At 36.3% G+C, this 15,919-nt stretch overlaps 1 protein-coding gene across 1 annotated transcript; it reads left to right on the top strand.

The window, feature by feature from the left end:
- The first annotated feature begins 510 nt into the window (after positions 1-510).
- Positions 511-15,018, top strand: LOC132126233 (major facilitator superfamily domain-containing protein 4A-like). Its single transcript, XM_059537364.1, has 10 exons — positions 511-864; positions 4,284-4,482; positions 8,431-8,667; positions 10,373-10,538; positions 10,714-10,829; positions 10,930-11,103; positions 12,575-12,722; positions 14,289-14,359; positions 14,488-14,608; positions 14,903-15,018. Exons 1-10 carry the CDS (start codon positions 629-631, stop codon positions 15,016-15,018), a joined length of 1,584 nt encoding a protein of 527 aa, XP_059393347.1. The 5' UTR covers positions 511-628.
- Positions 15,019-15,919: the final 901 nt, after the last annotated feature.

Raw genomic sequence — 15,919 nt, forward strand, 5'->3', positions numbered from 1 at the left:
TCAGGCTGCAGTGCGTGATTTTTTACATTCACATCAATGTTGACTTTGATGACGACCAAACAGTTGGGAAATGTGAAACACACCTGTCGCCCGGATCTGTTTGAATCTTTTCAATGATTCATTTCTTGAACCGGTTTGTTTGAGTCATGAGTCGATAGTGTTATTTTTGGTCAGGACCAGGTTTGATAAAACCTGTGGCACTTATCTCCTTCTCAAAATGTCGGAAGGTTAAAAAATATTAGCGAATCGCTCCACTTTAATGAACTAGTTCGTTCATCCAATTGTGTTGCATTAATTGCAGTTAAATATTAGCCTAAATTAAATGTTCGGCGTCGTATGGTTGGTATAATTGTTATTTAACTGTATACCTATATATGTCATATTTTGCGTTGATAACGACTTCAGTATGTTTAAATATATGTCTAATGGACACAAGCGTTTACCAGCGTTTCTCCACAAACTGGTCAGTTCAGTGAATCATTCAAAATGACTCACTCGGGAATCGGATAAGAATCGATCTGGTGACTCTGAACACGCCACTATCGCTTTAGGCAGGTCTCCTCTCATGCTCAGGATGAATTCCGCTGCCGTAAATGCTTCAAGAAACACCTGAGAAACTTTCTCCAGCATGAAGCAACTGTTTAATGAACGGATCTGCGCATTATTCCGCAGTAACTGGCAGCATACTCTCACATATTGGAGCGTGTTCTTTAGTTTTGGACTATGCGTCGCTTTCCTGGGTCCGACCATCCTGGACCTGAGATGTCAAACTCAGTCCACGCTACAGGAGATCACTCTGGTCTTCTTCTCCCAACAGTTTTTCCTCTTCATTGGAAGCACCATTGGAGGATTCTTCAGTAAAACGTGAGTGTTTTGAAGATATCTGTTGTAAATTATGTATCAATTTATTTTAATTTATTTATTTTTGAATGGTTGACATGTAATTTCATATTGTTTCAGGAGTATGACATGTTGAAATTAATTAAAAAATATTTCAATTTAAAACATCCCAGTTTATATCGCCGACCTTAATGAATACTACACACGCAGCACTTACATTAATGTAATATAGAATATTGGTACTCTTTAAAAATTCCAAATTATTTCAAATCAGAAAAAGGGCATTCTAACCCCCAAATATATACACTATAATCATAAATATATATGCTGAATAAAAAGGGTAAATGGGCCGGTTGTATGGCAGCTTCCTCATATCATATTTTATTTACAATTGTGGTTTTACAGTTTTTAAGAGAAAAACATTTACTTAGCCTCTGTCTATCTATCTATCTATCTATCTATCTATCTATCTATCTATCTATCTATCTATCTATCTATCTATCTATCTATCTATCTGTCTGTCTGTCTGTCTATAGGCAGGCCTATACATTTACATTTACATTTACATTTAGTCATTTAGCAGACGCTTTTATCCAAAGCGACTTACAAATGAGGACAATGGAAGCAATCAAAAACAAATCAGCAAAAGAGCAATGATACACAAGTACTATAACAAGTCTCAGTTATCTTAATGCAGTGCACATAGCAAGTTTTTTTATTAGATAATAAATAAAAAGAAAACAGTTCAAATAAAAAAATAACAAAGCTAATGTTATAGAGGCCTTTTTTGCTTTTGTTAATTGTATAATTAATTGTTTTCAAATTGTATTAGTTGTATTTAAGGGTGAGTTCACCCAAAAGTGAAAATTTGCCCATAAATGACTCACCCTGATGTCATCCTAAGTGTATGACTTTCTTATTTCATACGAATCCAGTCAGAGTTATTAAAAAAATTGTCTGTGATCTTTCAAGCTGTTTGATGCCACTCAGCAGGTGCTGCACTGCATCGGTTCATAAAAAGTTGAATAAAAAGCGCATCCATTAAAAAAAGTGTCTCACACAGCTTCGGGGGTGAACAAAGGCTTTCTGTAGCTAATTGATGCAATTTTTACAGAAAAATATCCATGTTAAAAATGTAATGATCACTTTAATCTAACTTGCGCTCACAGTTGTAAAAACGCAAGCAGTTCCGGGTATATATATATATTTATTTTTTTTAATAGATGAGCTTTTTATTTAACTTCTCATGAACCGATGAAGTGCAACACCCACTAAGTTGCATAAAATTTTTTTGAAATAACTCCAACTGAATTCGTCTTAAAGAAGACACCTAGACACGTAGTCATATACACCTAGAATGACTTCATAATTTATGCCTTAATTTTTGGCTGAACTAATCCTTTAATGCAGTAGGCCTACACATAGCAAGTTATTTTTTTTATTATATAATAAATAAAAAGGAAACAGGGCAAGCTGTTAGAGGCCTTTTTTGCTTTTGTTAATTGGGCTCAAATTGGCAGGTCATTACCCCAGGAGGGAACAATTAATTTAAAAGACTGTGAAAGTGATTTTGTGCCTCTTTGAGTTGGCACAATAATGCGACGTTCAACTGGAGAATGAAAGCTTCTAGAGGGCACATAAGTCTGAAGTAGTGAATTTAGGTAAAGGGGAACAGAGCTAGAGGTGGATTTGTAGGCAAACATTAATGCCTTGAATTTTATGCGAGCAGCTATTGGTATCCAGTGCAAATTGATAAACAGAGGTGTGACTTGCATTCTTTTCGGCTCATTAAATATTAATCTTGCTGCCACATTCTGGATTACTTGTAAAAGTTTGATAGAACTGGCTGGAAGACCTGCCAAGAGAGCATTGCAATAGTCCAGCCTGGACAGAACAAGAGCTTGAACAAGGAGTTGTGCAGCAAAATCTGCAGGACCGGAAAGTTTTAGCAACGTGGTCTGAGAAAGTCAGCTGATCATCAATCATAACTCCAAGGTTTCTGGCTTTTCTTAAAGGAGTTATGATACTACTATACTGATCATTACTGATATAATAATGAACTGTATGGTGGCTGATATTAAAAACCATATTGCTTTTTCGGGTAATATGGATTCCTACACGAATCAAAAGTAATATGCTTCAAACATTATATTCTATAACAGAAAAGATTTTGTAACCTTTGTTTCAGCCATGTATCTTACACTTCCTCATGAGATAAAGCGTTTTAAATGCATCCTGCACCGATTATGTGATTTCTTTAGGACTGACCGGTTTCTAACCCATCCATGGCCTTTCTTTGGAAATCCCAGTAGTGGTCTTGTGCTCATTAAAGTCGTGCTGCCTCAGTTACCTGGGATGCAAGCCATGAAAACATACACTGCCCTACTGTTGTTTTCCCTGACAGATAAAGATATGATAAAGATATTATAGCCAGCGTGGCTTTTTTCTTGTGCTTCAGTCGTGTTTTACCCTCAGGTCTCTTTTAATTGCTCTTATTTGGAAACTTGTTCTCCCAGTGTTACACTAGTCCCTTTCTTTTTGTTTTCCACATTACAGATAATCACATTACTTTGTTTATCCCTGTGAATCTGTGTATGGTTCTCTTGTAAAATATCTTTATCTCTGTTTTACAGTCCTGACTATATTTAACCACATAACATTCTCTGTGTTTACCTCTGTCTGTTCTGCTCTATTGATTTTTTAGTTTGTGGCATGCAACTTGATGCTGCATTCATGTGCTATCGGAATTATCGTAAATACAAGTTTCCTGGATGGAAATTGGACCTGAATGGCTTCTTAAGTCATATTTATGACAGAGAAACTTTTCGTTTTTTTCCATAACACCCACTCTGCTTTCTCTTGCCATTACAGTCTTGTATATTTATGTATATGAATAATCATTTGATGCATTTTCTATGTGTTTTACTCAGTGAAAACAGCATTTAAGTGACTTAAATGTAAGAATTGTTCACAAGATGATAATAGCATGGTATAAAATGCAATAGGGCGAGTAATGTTTATATGCTTGTCAGCAAATGAGATGCTTGATTTTATTCAAAATCCATTGGATGTTATTAGTTGAATGTCTTCATTACATTTCAGCTTTATAATAAGACTTCCTCAAGAAACAGAACCTGGTATCCTCCTTGCTTGCTACTCTCCCTGACAGTAAAGCACTTAAACATGACAAACTTAAGCGGGACAGCATGCACGTGACTGGTAGAAAGCAAGTGTCACATATTCACTGGAATCACCTGTTATCAGTAATAACAGCATTTGATAAGGCATGTAAACAGAAATTAAATGGGCCAAGGTGAAAATAAAAGTCAGAGATGTCTGGAAATAAAATCCCGCAACAGATCAACTTTATTTCAAAAGACTCCCGAGTCTATTTTATTGCTATGTTCATTTTTGACTCACAATATCTCATTTGTTTCTCTTAGGCTTGTGAATTCTTTGTCAGCGCTGACTGTGTCCAGCCTCACCATCTCTGTGGTTTTTGCCATCATCCCACTATGCCATAAATTGCTCCTGCTGGCCTTTGCGTTGGCGGTATCTGGTCTTGCCATGGGCATCATTGACACCATCTCTAACCTGCAACTGGTCAAGATCTACCAGAAAGACTCCACAGTTTTCCTGCAGGTCAGTATCTACTCAGTAACTTCCAAAAAAAAAAAAAAAAAGGTATCTTTACCTTGCATTATTACAGTGTTTGTCTGAAAGGCTGTGGGAGAAATATGCCATTCACATGTATGAAGCCTTTACATGCAATGTATACAAATCATTTTCTTTAAACAAAAGGTTCTGTTGTCATCTAGCCACCTTCAAAACCCGTTTGACTTTTCTCTAGAACACAAAAGGAATTCTTATGAAATCTATATGCTACTGTTCAAAAGCTTAGGGATGGATGTCTTAAATGCTCACCCAGGCTGCATTTATTTTATGAAAAAGACAATAAAATTTGAGCATCATTACTCCAGTCATCTTTTAGTATTCTTTGATAAGTAGAATTAAAAAGCAGCATTTATTTGAAATGGAAATCCTCTGTAATATTTTAAGCGTCATAACTTAAAGTTAATATTATATAGTTTGTGTGTGTGTATATGTGTGTGTATATATATATATATATATATATATATATATATATATATATATATATATATATATATATATATATATACAACCCGAATTCCGGAAAAGGTGGGACGTTTTTTAAATTTTAATAAAATGAAAACTAAAAGACTTTCAAATCACATGAGCCAATATTTTATTCACAATAGAACATAGATAACCTAGCAAATGTTTAAACTGAGAAAGTTTACAATTTTATGCACAAAATGAGCTCATTTCAATTTTGATTTCTGCTACAGGTCTCAAAATAGTTGGGACGGGGCATGTTTAACATGGTGTAGCATCTCCTTTTCTTTTCAAAACAGTTTGAAGACATCTGGGCATTGAGGCTATGAGTTGCTGGAGTTTTGCTGTTGGAATTTGGTCCCATTCTTGCCTTATATAGATTTCCAGCTGCTGAAGAGTTCGTGGTCGTCTTTGACGTATTTTTCGTTTAATGATGCGCCAAATGTTCTCTATAGGTGAAAGATCTGGACTGCAGGCAGGCCAGGTTAGCACCCGGACTCTTCTACGACGAAGCCATGCTGTTGTTATAGCTGCAGTATGTGGTTTTGCATTGTCCTGCTGAAATAAACAAGGCCTTCCCTGAAATAGACGTTGTTTGGAGGGAAGCATATGTTGCTCTAAAACCTTTATATACCTTTCAGCATTCACAGAGCCTTCCAAAACATGCAAGCTGCCCATACCGTATGCACTTATGCACCCCCATACCATCAGAGATGCTGGCTTTTGAACTGAACGCTGATAACATGCTGGAAGGTCTCCCTTCTCTTTAGCCCGGAGGACACGGCGTCCGTGATTTCCAACAAGAATGTCAAATTTGGACTCGTCTGACCATAAAACACTATTCCACTTTGAAATAGTCCATTTTAAATGAGCCTTGGCCCACAGGACACGACGGCGCTTCTGGACCATGTTCACATATGGCTTCCTTTTTGCATGATAGAGCTTTAGTTGGCATCTGCTGATGGCACGGCGGATTGTGTTTACCGACAGTGGTTTCTGAAAGTATTCCTGGGCCCATTTAGTAATGTCATTGACACAATCATGCCGATGAGTGATGCAGTGACGTCTGAGAGCCTGAAGACCACGGGCATCCAATAAAGGTCTCCGGCCTTGTCCCTTACGCACAGAGATTTTCTCAGTTTCTCTGAATCTTTTGATGATGTTATGCACTGTAGATGATGAGATTTGCAAAGCCTTTGCAATTTGACGTTGAGGAACATTGTTTTTAAAGTTTTCCACAATTTTTTTACGCAGTCTTTCACAGATTGGAGAGCCTCTGCCCATCTTTACTTCTGAGAGACTCTGCTTCTCTAAGACAAAGCTTTTATAGCTAATCATGTTACAGACCTGATATCAATTAACTTAATTAATCACTAGATGTTCTCCCAGCTGAATCCTTTCAAAACTGCTTGCTTTTTTAGCCATTTGTTGCCCCCGTGCCAACTTTTTTGAGACCTGTAGCAGGCATTAAATTTTAAATGAGCTAATTAAGTGGATAAAAGTGTAAAATTTCTCAGTTTAAACATTTGCTACGTTATCTATGTTCTATTGTGAATAAAATATTGGCTCATGTGATTTGAAATTCCTTTAGTTTTCATTTTATTAAAATTTAAAAAAACGTCCCAACTTTTCCGGAATTCGGGTTGTATATATATATATATATATATATATATTAACATGTACAATGCTATGCTTGTAATGACTCGTATGGAGGACAGGAGGCAAATGCAAGTTAACAGAGTTTATTAAAGAGAGGTGTGATGGATGAAGGTTGGAGAGTGATGCAGGGACCTCGATGGCAGCAAAGACTGGTCAGTAGGTGGTTTGAGTGCGCTGGTAGAGATGATGGTGGTGGTAGATCCGTGAGAGGTGAAGATAATCCGTGAGTTAAAGATACAATCCAGAGACGGCCGAACACGAGAGACTGAACAGACATCAACACGGAGGACCTCAAACAATGATCTGACAAACAAGAGACGAAAGACAGGGCATTAAGTAGGCTTTTGGAATGAGCTGCACCTGCCACCCCCACATGAAACAATCAACATGACGTAACATGAATACAGCAGGAGACGGTGCATTCATGAACCGTGACAATGCTACACTGCTTGTTCTTATTGGATATTTTTTCGCTCCGAAATGCTCATTGAGTAAATCTCATTATATTGCAATTCATGATGACTTTAAACAGATTTTAGTCTTGAACTCATCATTGCCAGTTTGTAGTCATATTTTGGGGAGGAGAGAAACTCACCCAAGGGGTCTTCTCAGGAATTAAACTTTGAGGTGAAGGATTGTGGGTGTTAAATTGAGCAATTTACATTATATTTAAGGAGATGATTGATATGGTGGGTTAAATGTAAGTTCCTTTGAGCTGATGTGTTTTTCTCATCAGCATTCATCCCTCACGCGTACAGAATGCAAAATGTCTTAGTACTTAAATTGCAAATCTTCAAAAACAAAAAAAGCTATATTTTTGGCCAGGACCAGTTTTAGTGTCATCCTATAGATTTCTCTACCATTTTAAAAACTGTTCCAAGTAAAAAGCAGATAAACCCTTAGTATACAAAAGGGTTAAAAATGTTTAACAGTAAGAAATATTTAGGCAAATCACACCAGTTTTGCAGTCCTATTCAGAGCAACAACATAATTGAGAGTGCGATGTTGCTCTACCAGTTTCTTAAGGAGGAAGTTCATATTTGTTATTTATATGTCATAGACAGACAGCTTATATTTGCTCCGTCAGTTAAATAGTTTGATTTCAGTGTTGTGAAAGATCAAATTTCTCCTGTTACATTACAATCATATCATAGAAGGCAATTATTAGAAAAACCTGCAAGATACTTGCGTGAGTTACAGATTTACGGTCTAATCAAACATAATCGATCTCCTTTCACACATGGATTATGTCTAAAATCATATTAAAACAATATGGCGGCATGAGGTTAAAATCACTACAGTACATGTCCTGAGTGGTTCATTCTGTTAAAAAAAATCAATATAACTCCAGGGCTATTACTGTTAACTAAAACAAGTTTTAGTTGTTGCTTTAAGAGTATTTTAGTATCTTTAATAATAACTTAATAAGTTTAAGTTTTAACTAGAAATAAGTGAAAACGAAAATAGTCAAAGAAAAAAGTCAACCTAAAGTGTACAATAGAAAAGATACAATAATAAAAAACTAATAAAATTAACTGCATTTAAAAAAAGTACTAAAATTAAAATGAAAACTGAAAAAAAATCTTTGACAATGGTTAGTAATATAATTCATTTAGTAATTTAGTTAGTAATATAATGCACCTGTTATTTCTTCCTAAAGATAGTTTCAGTTTTGAACAAACATGCAATCAGAACTGTGTTTTATAAAGTTGCTCTAAAAACTTTTGCTTTGTAAGAATCTTAACATCATTGCTGATTCTCCTTCTCTTATGGGTTGTCTCTGATCTCTTCTAGGCCCTTCACTTCTTTGTGGGTCTCGGCGCTTTAGTGAGTCCCCTCATCGCTGACCCCTTCCTGTCTGAGACCAGCTGTGTGATTGGGAACAGCAGCACCAATTCAACATCATTAACACATCTGAGGAACAAGCTCGCAGGCAGACATGTGCACAACGTGTCCAGTGTCCACCTCCACACCGATGGAGACGTGGTGACCAACGTTTCCTACGCCTTCTGGATCATGGCTATCACCAATGTAAGAGCTTTTCTTTTGTATCTAGTTTTACAATTTAGTTTTAAGAGTGGCGTACCATCAGAACACAAGCTGGACTACTTGTTGTTTGGAGTCTGTCAGCTCTAATGTCGAAGGAAGGGCAGCTGGGAGGGTATTTGAATAAAAGAAATGAATCAGTGATTGTGTCCTTGGCAACTGTACTCCATCTAATAGTTCTGTTTACACACTGGCTATAATAAAGTAGAGAAATAGTGTTAGTGTAACTGATACACACCTAACACCTGATCAATGTAGCAAAGGAAAAAACTATATAATGCGTATAAGTACACAGTTACAGTGGGAATGTTATATTGCCGCTGTTCCATAAGGGCTATCTGCCCTTTTCATTCAGGCCATCTGCTATTTTGTTTAGTTCGGATGTTTTATGTAGTATTCGGTTGTTAAGTGATGACGTAAGAAGCGCTGTTTCCGGGTCCAAGCCTCAACTCACTTCACTTGAGAATACGACCTCAGCAGCTGTTTATGAGCACTGTTTATTCATATTAATAATTTAAGCTAAACGCTTTCAAACTTACATTATACACTACAGTCTCCGTGCTGACAGCGTCCCAAACACAAATAATTTTTATATATTTTTTTATATTTATATTTTCATTGTCTGGCTATCTGGGATTTCGGTATGGAGTTAAAGGTTAAGATTATAATTTTTTTGCTAGTATTCTATTACATTGTGAGTTTATATTAGCACCTTTTGTTGTTTTCTCGTGGTAACTGATAGAGCGTTTGGACACGGAAGCGCTGCTACGTGACGTCAGACTTAACAAGCGAATAGTTTTACAAAGCTAAAGTCAGACCATTCTGTTTTCGCTTCTAATTACGAAATTATAAAATCTAATTTAAATCAAAAACTGCTCATGCTGTATCTTTGTTTGGCTCGTGATTTAAATGCATTGGTTGTCTCTAATTTTAAATGGAAAGAGTACAGAAGAGATTTCATTCATACTTAATAATTCATTTCATTTCGGGTTTGTTTTCAATTTTACCGAAATCTGAAGCATTTTGTCTGAGAAATAATAAAAGGATACCTTTTCATTTATAATTTGTGTGTTTGTAATCGAACCTGCACTGTCTGAGGTTATATAGTTTCCATCAAGTCTTCTTTAAAGTTTTAAAGGGATAGTTCCCCCAAATATGAAAATTCTGTCATTAATTTCTCACCCTCATGTCGTTCCAAACCCATAAGACCTTCGTTCATCTTCTGAACACAAATGAAGTTATTTTTTGATGAAATCCGGGAGCTTTCTGACCCTGAATCGCAGCAACGCAACTGAAAAGCTCAAGGCCCAGAAAGGTAGTAAGGACATTGTTAAAATAGTCCATGTGACATCAGTGGTTCAACCGTAATGTTATAAAGCTACGAGAATGCATGAACTATTTTATCGATTTTTTATCGTTTCTGGGACTTGAATAATACAGCTGTCTACACAGGGTCAGAAAGCTCTCGGATTTCCTCAAAACGTTCATCTTAATTTGTATTCTGAAGAAGAACAAAGGTTTTACAGTTCTGGAACGACATTGAGGACGAGTAATTAATGACAGAATTTAAATTTTTGGGTGAACAGTCTCTTTAAAAATGCTTTTCAAACTGAATCTGTTCAAAAGAACGTTTCCTTTACGAATCATCATGAGTCTTTTTATGCATAACTCTTGTCTTCTCTGCATGAAGCTTCCTGTACCTATCGGCATACTAATCCTGATGTATCGGGAGCGGCTGTTCACTTGCGGATCAGACACCAGTCAGCGTTTAATAGATGGAGATGTGCTGGCGATGAAAACCTGGGGAACCACACATCTTTCAGAAGACACTGGACATGAGAAAGAGACTTCAAGAAGTAAGATCCCAACCCGCCAGCACTTATGTACCACTGACATTGATTAAATAATTACCATGTGGGATCAGACCACGTTCACAGTTAGTGTTGTAGCACATGTCAGAAATAACATAACGTCAGATGCACACAAAAGCCAGAAATAAGGTTTCTGTTATCTTCCACCTTTTCTCCTCAGGCCACGTAGACTTGTTCGGCTGCTGTCTCCTTGGTAACGTGCACAGCTTTCCGTTGTCTTTTTTTGGGATCCATATCCTCGGGGGTCTGGTGCTCTTCTTTTCTGATGGTATAGTGGTAAGCAGGATTAGCACTTCACAGCCGCTTCAGCTCTGTAATTGAAGAGTATTTGCTTAATAACTTGAACTCATGTATTATTTAATCTCATGTACCTCAGGGCTCGTACACAGGCTTTGTGTACACCTACGCAGTGGAGCCCCCTATGAATCTACCTCACAAGACCGCTGGATACTTGACATGTATCTTCTGGGCGGCGATCACTGTCGGCCGACTGTCCGCCATTCCTCTATCTTATCGATTTAAACCTGTACAATTGCTCATCGTTAGTCAGGTCAGTGTCTGTGGTCTGCTTTTAAAGTCAGTTTTGTGGAAGTTATAAAAAAAAAAGTAGTTGCTGACTCGTACGTGTACAAGGTAACATTTTGTTTTTGCAAAAATACAGTAAAACAATAATATTGTGATATATTATTGCAGTTTCAAAGAACGATTTTCTATTTGAATTTATCTTAAAATGTCATTTATTTCTGTATAATATAATATAATATAATATAATATATTATAATATAATATATTATAATATAATATAACTAGGTATCAGTAACTAAAGTATTCAGTTATGGAGGAATAAAACCTGCTAGTTATATATTACAGTTAGTAAGTATGTGACCCTGGGTATATATTTTTAGAAATAGCCAAAAAAACTTTGTATGGGTCAAAATTATCTATTTTTCTTTTTATGCCAAAAATCATTAAGATATTAATTAAAGATCATGTTCCATGAATATATTTTGTAAATGCCCTACTGTAAGTGTATTAAAACTTAATTTCAGTAATATGCATTGCTAAGAACTTAATCTGGACAACTTCAAAGGCGATTTTCTGAGTATTTAGATTTTTTGCACCCTCAGATTCTAGATTTTCAAATAGTTGTAACTTGGGCAAATATTATTTAATGCTAATAAACCATACATCAATGGAAAGCTTATTTATTCAAATTTCAGATGATGTACAATCAATTCAAAATTCCAATTCAAATCGGAAAATTGACACTTAAGACCAGGTCCAGGTTCACATATTTATTTTCAAATTTACAAATGTCTTTATTTTCTTTTCTTTTTTTAATCTCAAATCTGTGTAATAGGTTTTGGATTTAGTATAAGATGTGTCTACCCTTTTTGTCTACTTTTTATTATTTAGTTAGTTGGGTTTGCTGGTCTTAGCTGTTCTCCCAACCTGTTCAGACTGTTTTTTAGATGGTTTTTGGCCACATGTAATTGTGAAAATTGACAGAAATAAAGTTCATAGTAAAATATTGTGTAACTTGTGTAAACGTGTGGCCAAAACTCAAAATAAGTTTTGCCTATATAGTTGAAATTGTTCCAAAACACCCTCTAAACAACAACCAAGTGGGGCGGAGCTTAGAAAAGCATAATTTGTCAGTCCATTACAAACTCTCTCCTAACAGACTGCTGTTGAGTCAGATGGACTATAAAGAGGTTTACACCATCAGAAAAGGTGTGTCACCCACAATGCACCAAGGGAAACTTTGGACAGGAACAAACATCCTTGTTCTGCATCCTGCTCTGCCCTGTCCATTCGCCAGACGGGACATTTGTTTATCTGGTGTGACTAAGGCTCATTTCTATTTTCACGCTTTTATTTGCGCCAAAATTTTATGACAGCGGCCCTCTTAATTTCCGTTCCTCGCGCAGATAAAGCAGGGGTTGTTCACCTCAAATAACAAAGCCTTTGTTGACTCTGCGTGTCCAAATGCAAATCCTCTCCATTCTGTTCTCTCGTAGGTGGGTGTGATAGTCACACTATTTCTGCTGCTGATCTTCTCTAACAGCAGTGTGTTCCTCTTCATCGGCACCTGCTGTCTCGGCCTATTTATAAGCAGTATCTTCCCCTGCATGCTCGCATTCACCGAAGACGTCCTGGAGTACAAAGGTATTGTGACAGATGGACCGCTGCTGTCTCCAGCATTGTTTAATCACCTTTTTGTCCACAGCTTTCATTTATTTGACAGTAGCCATTGGTGGCTTCAAAGTTCAGTATTTATTCAAGGTTTACTGCTGAACCGAAGGCAACAGGAGCCGCCCGTTTAATTATTTCCGCCATTGGCCTTCGACTTTCTGGGAAGGTTTGGCCTCACAGGTCTTGTGTCTTAATGGCAGAGACGATCCTTTTTAAACCCAGCGGTCAAACCCTTTGAGAGGAATTATTTCAAAATAAATGGCTAATTACTGAGTGCCCTCTGTATGCTGCAGATATGGCGGCTGTTAGGGTAGAGCGATTTCATAAAAAAATGTCATTATCATTAAAAATATCTCTATCATTTGAGCAGGTCTGGGCAGGAATTTAACAGATTGATTTCAGCTGTAACAGAACAGATATTTAAATCCATATGAATCCTGGACAATTTGAATAAAAATAAATGGGAGAAATCTCATCGCTGTTGCGAGGGAATCCCTGACTAAAAGTGCCACTCAGTTTTTTGAGCGAGACATCAACAGTTTGTTAAATGGACCTGCAATTAAAAAAAATTGCAGTGTGAGTTAATGTGGCGATTTAAGCAAAATGAACTTAAAATTTCAGTATGGTTTATTGCAGTTGTCAGATAGCAGAGGTTGTGATTTAATGAAATGCATGTATGCGTGGCGTGTTTCAAAGTGAAGCATGGCACTGTGTTCTTTTACACGCAAGCACTTCCAGTGTTCTTTTAGTATCATTTAGATACTACAGTGTTCTATTGTATTAATATATTGAATTGGTTTTTAATTTTGTATTTTTCCATTTTAATATTTGTTAGGTTTAGTAATCTTATGTGCATTTGTCATTTTTATTATATATATATATATATATATTTTTTTTCAAACATGACTATAGTTTTTAGTTTTAGATATTGTAGTATATCAAGTTAAACTTAATGGAAAAAGAGGAAAAAAAAAATATTTCATGTCAGTTAACATTTATTTTAAGTAATCCTAAATTAAGTAAAACTATTTTTTATTTTAAGTAAAACAAAAATAATCATCATGGTATTATAAAATTTAGTTGTACTGTAAAAATTATTTTTTTCCGTTTGATTTCTTTGTTTTTGACTTTGTTTTACAGTGAAATATTGTAATATTAATAACTTTACTTATTATTTGGTAGTCATTTTGAGGTATAATTACAAAGCCTTTTGGCCAAACTGTGCAGACCTACAAACAATCACTGCTTTGGGGGAAAAATGTTTGCATTTTGAAATGACAATTGCCATTTAATCATAAAAATCGCAATTTGATTTTTTTTTACCCCCCACCCCCACAATCTTGAAGCTCTAAGTTAGCATTAAGCTTACTGTTTTTTAACTTAAGTTCAGTTGTCATCGGTTTTCAATGGCAGTTTGAATGTTGCTGCAACAAAATTTTGAGAAAACAATACCAGTTTTTATTTTTAATTTTAAGCTTATTGCCTAGATATAAAAAAAAAAGAAAAAATGTAGTTGATTGTGTTTTGTTTCATCTTCAGGTTGTGCCACAACAGTTATGGTGACCAGCGCAGGGATGGGTGAGATGTTACTCCAGGTGATTGTGGGTTCGGTAAGTCTGGCTTAAATATTTACATCTTGGCTCCTGGGTATTGAACCCATGACCTTTGCATTGCTAGTGCCGTCATGGTCTACCAGTTAAGCTATTCTTGTAACTATTGAGTCTCTTTCTTCCCTCAGGTGATGCACAATCAAGGTAGCTTCAGTTTCCTGTTGTGCGGAATGATCTTCGGCTGCCTGGGATTCGCTTTCTTCATTCTGCTGTTCTTCGTCCAGCAAAATCACAAAAACCTCACAGAATGTGCGTTGACTCTCTGAATTCACGTTGTTGCCCATAATCAGGATCAAACTGCTTTTGCTTTTATTCAAAGCAACTTACATTGAGTTCACAGTATATATTTGTGTGTTTACTGGGAATCATACCTATGACCCTTACCATTGCTAAAGCCATACTCTTCTACATACTTGAATAAATGTAGTCTTATCTGGTTAGCTTAAACTGTTTGGCTTATGAAATAATGCTTATCATCATGCATTTGCAAAACACAGAGGTCACTTTAAAACACATCTTCATTGTTTTGTTTTTTTCATACAGCTTTCCCTAGTAACTCCCCTACCGAAAGACTTGAGGAAAATGGGAACAAGACCTGCTCTGCTGCCGGGAGCAAAGGGACAATGGTGGTGTTGACTCAGGGACATATCCTTGGATGATCATGCAAATCATTGACAATCGACAGAGCTAAAAAATATATTATAATGTTTATTTTTGTATAAAAATATTTTGGATGAATGAACTGATCAAATGTCACGATTGAATCATTCTCAATGGCAGTAATGTCACTGGATATGTGCAATACAATAACTTTTCTAAAAAAACAAAAAGTTGGTTTAGTGTTTATTGTTCGAAGCACACGGTCTAATCAGCACTTGAATATCAGTGCTTTCATTGGATCAAAATAATGCCATACAAATACAGTATTTTTTGAATATGTAAAAGCCCTACAATGTTTTATTTGAGAGTAACTGAATTGGACTGGGCTCACTCAAACCCTACTGGTGATGACCGGACTTATTCACAGATCAGTAGCCAATTAATTCTCAGCCAAAGCTGAAGTGCTTATAACACAATTGTGGTTCGGAGATTAAAAGGTCAAAAAAGGACATCCTACCGTCTTCCTGGAAAAGTTTCCTTGTATTGTGTTGTACGTCCTCAGGTCTGACTGTTCCTCTAAACCAGTGACCTCAGGACTCAGGTGGACGATCCTGATTGTAGGAGCTTGCTGTGTCAGCGTATTTCTCCTGGCCTGGGTAAAATTGTATAGTTTTTTTTTTTTCTGGTTTAAGCAGGTGTCAGACCTGCTAACGTTAACACAATCGCTACATAAATGAGGTCAGCTTTCCGCAGCTGTATTTGATGAAGACACACAAGCCAAATGAGTTACACATTTGTTTTTTATAGAAATCTTCCTTCCCTTCCAACATCCACAGATTAGTACAACATGTATGCCAATGAACATAATTTGTAAACATTTGAGAGCGAGACAATCTGAAAATACATTTGCACAAAAATATTGAAAACATTTGGTGCCAATATTGTACCATGACAGTAGAA

The sequence above is a fragment of the Carassius carassius genome, chromosome 44, assembly GCF_963082965.1.
Source record: "Carassius carassius chromosome 44, fCarCar2.1, whole genome shotgun sequence".
Lineage (NCBI taxonomy): Eukaryota > Metazoa > Chordata > Actinopteri > Cypriniformes > Cyprinidae > Carassius > Carassius carassius.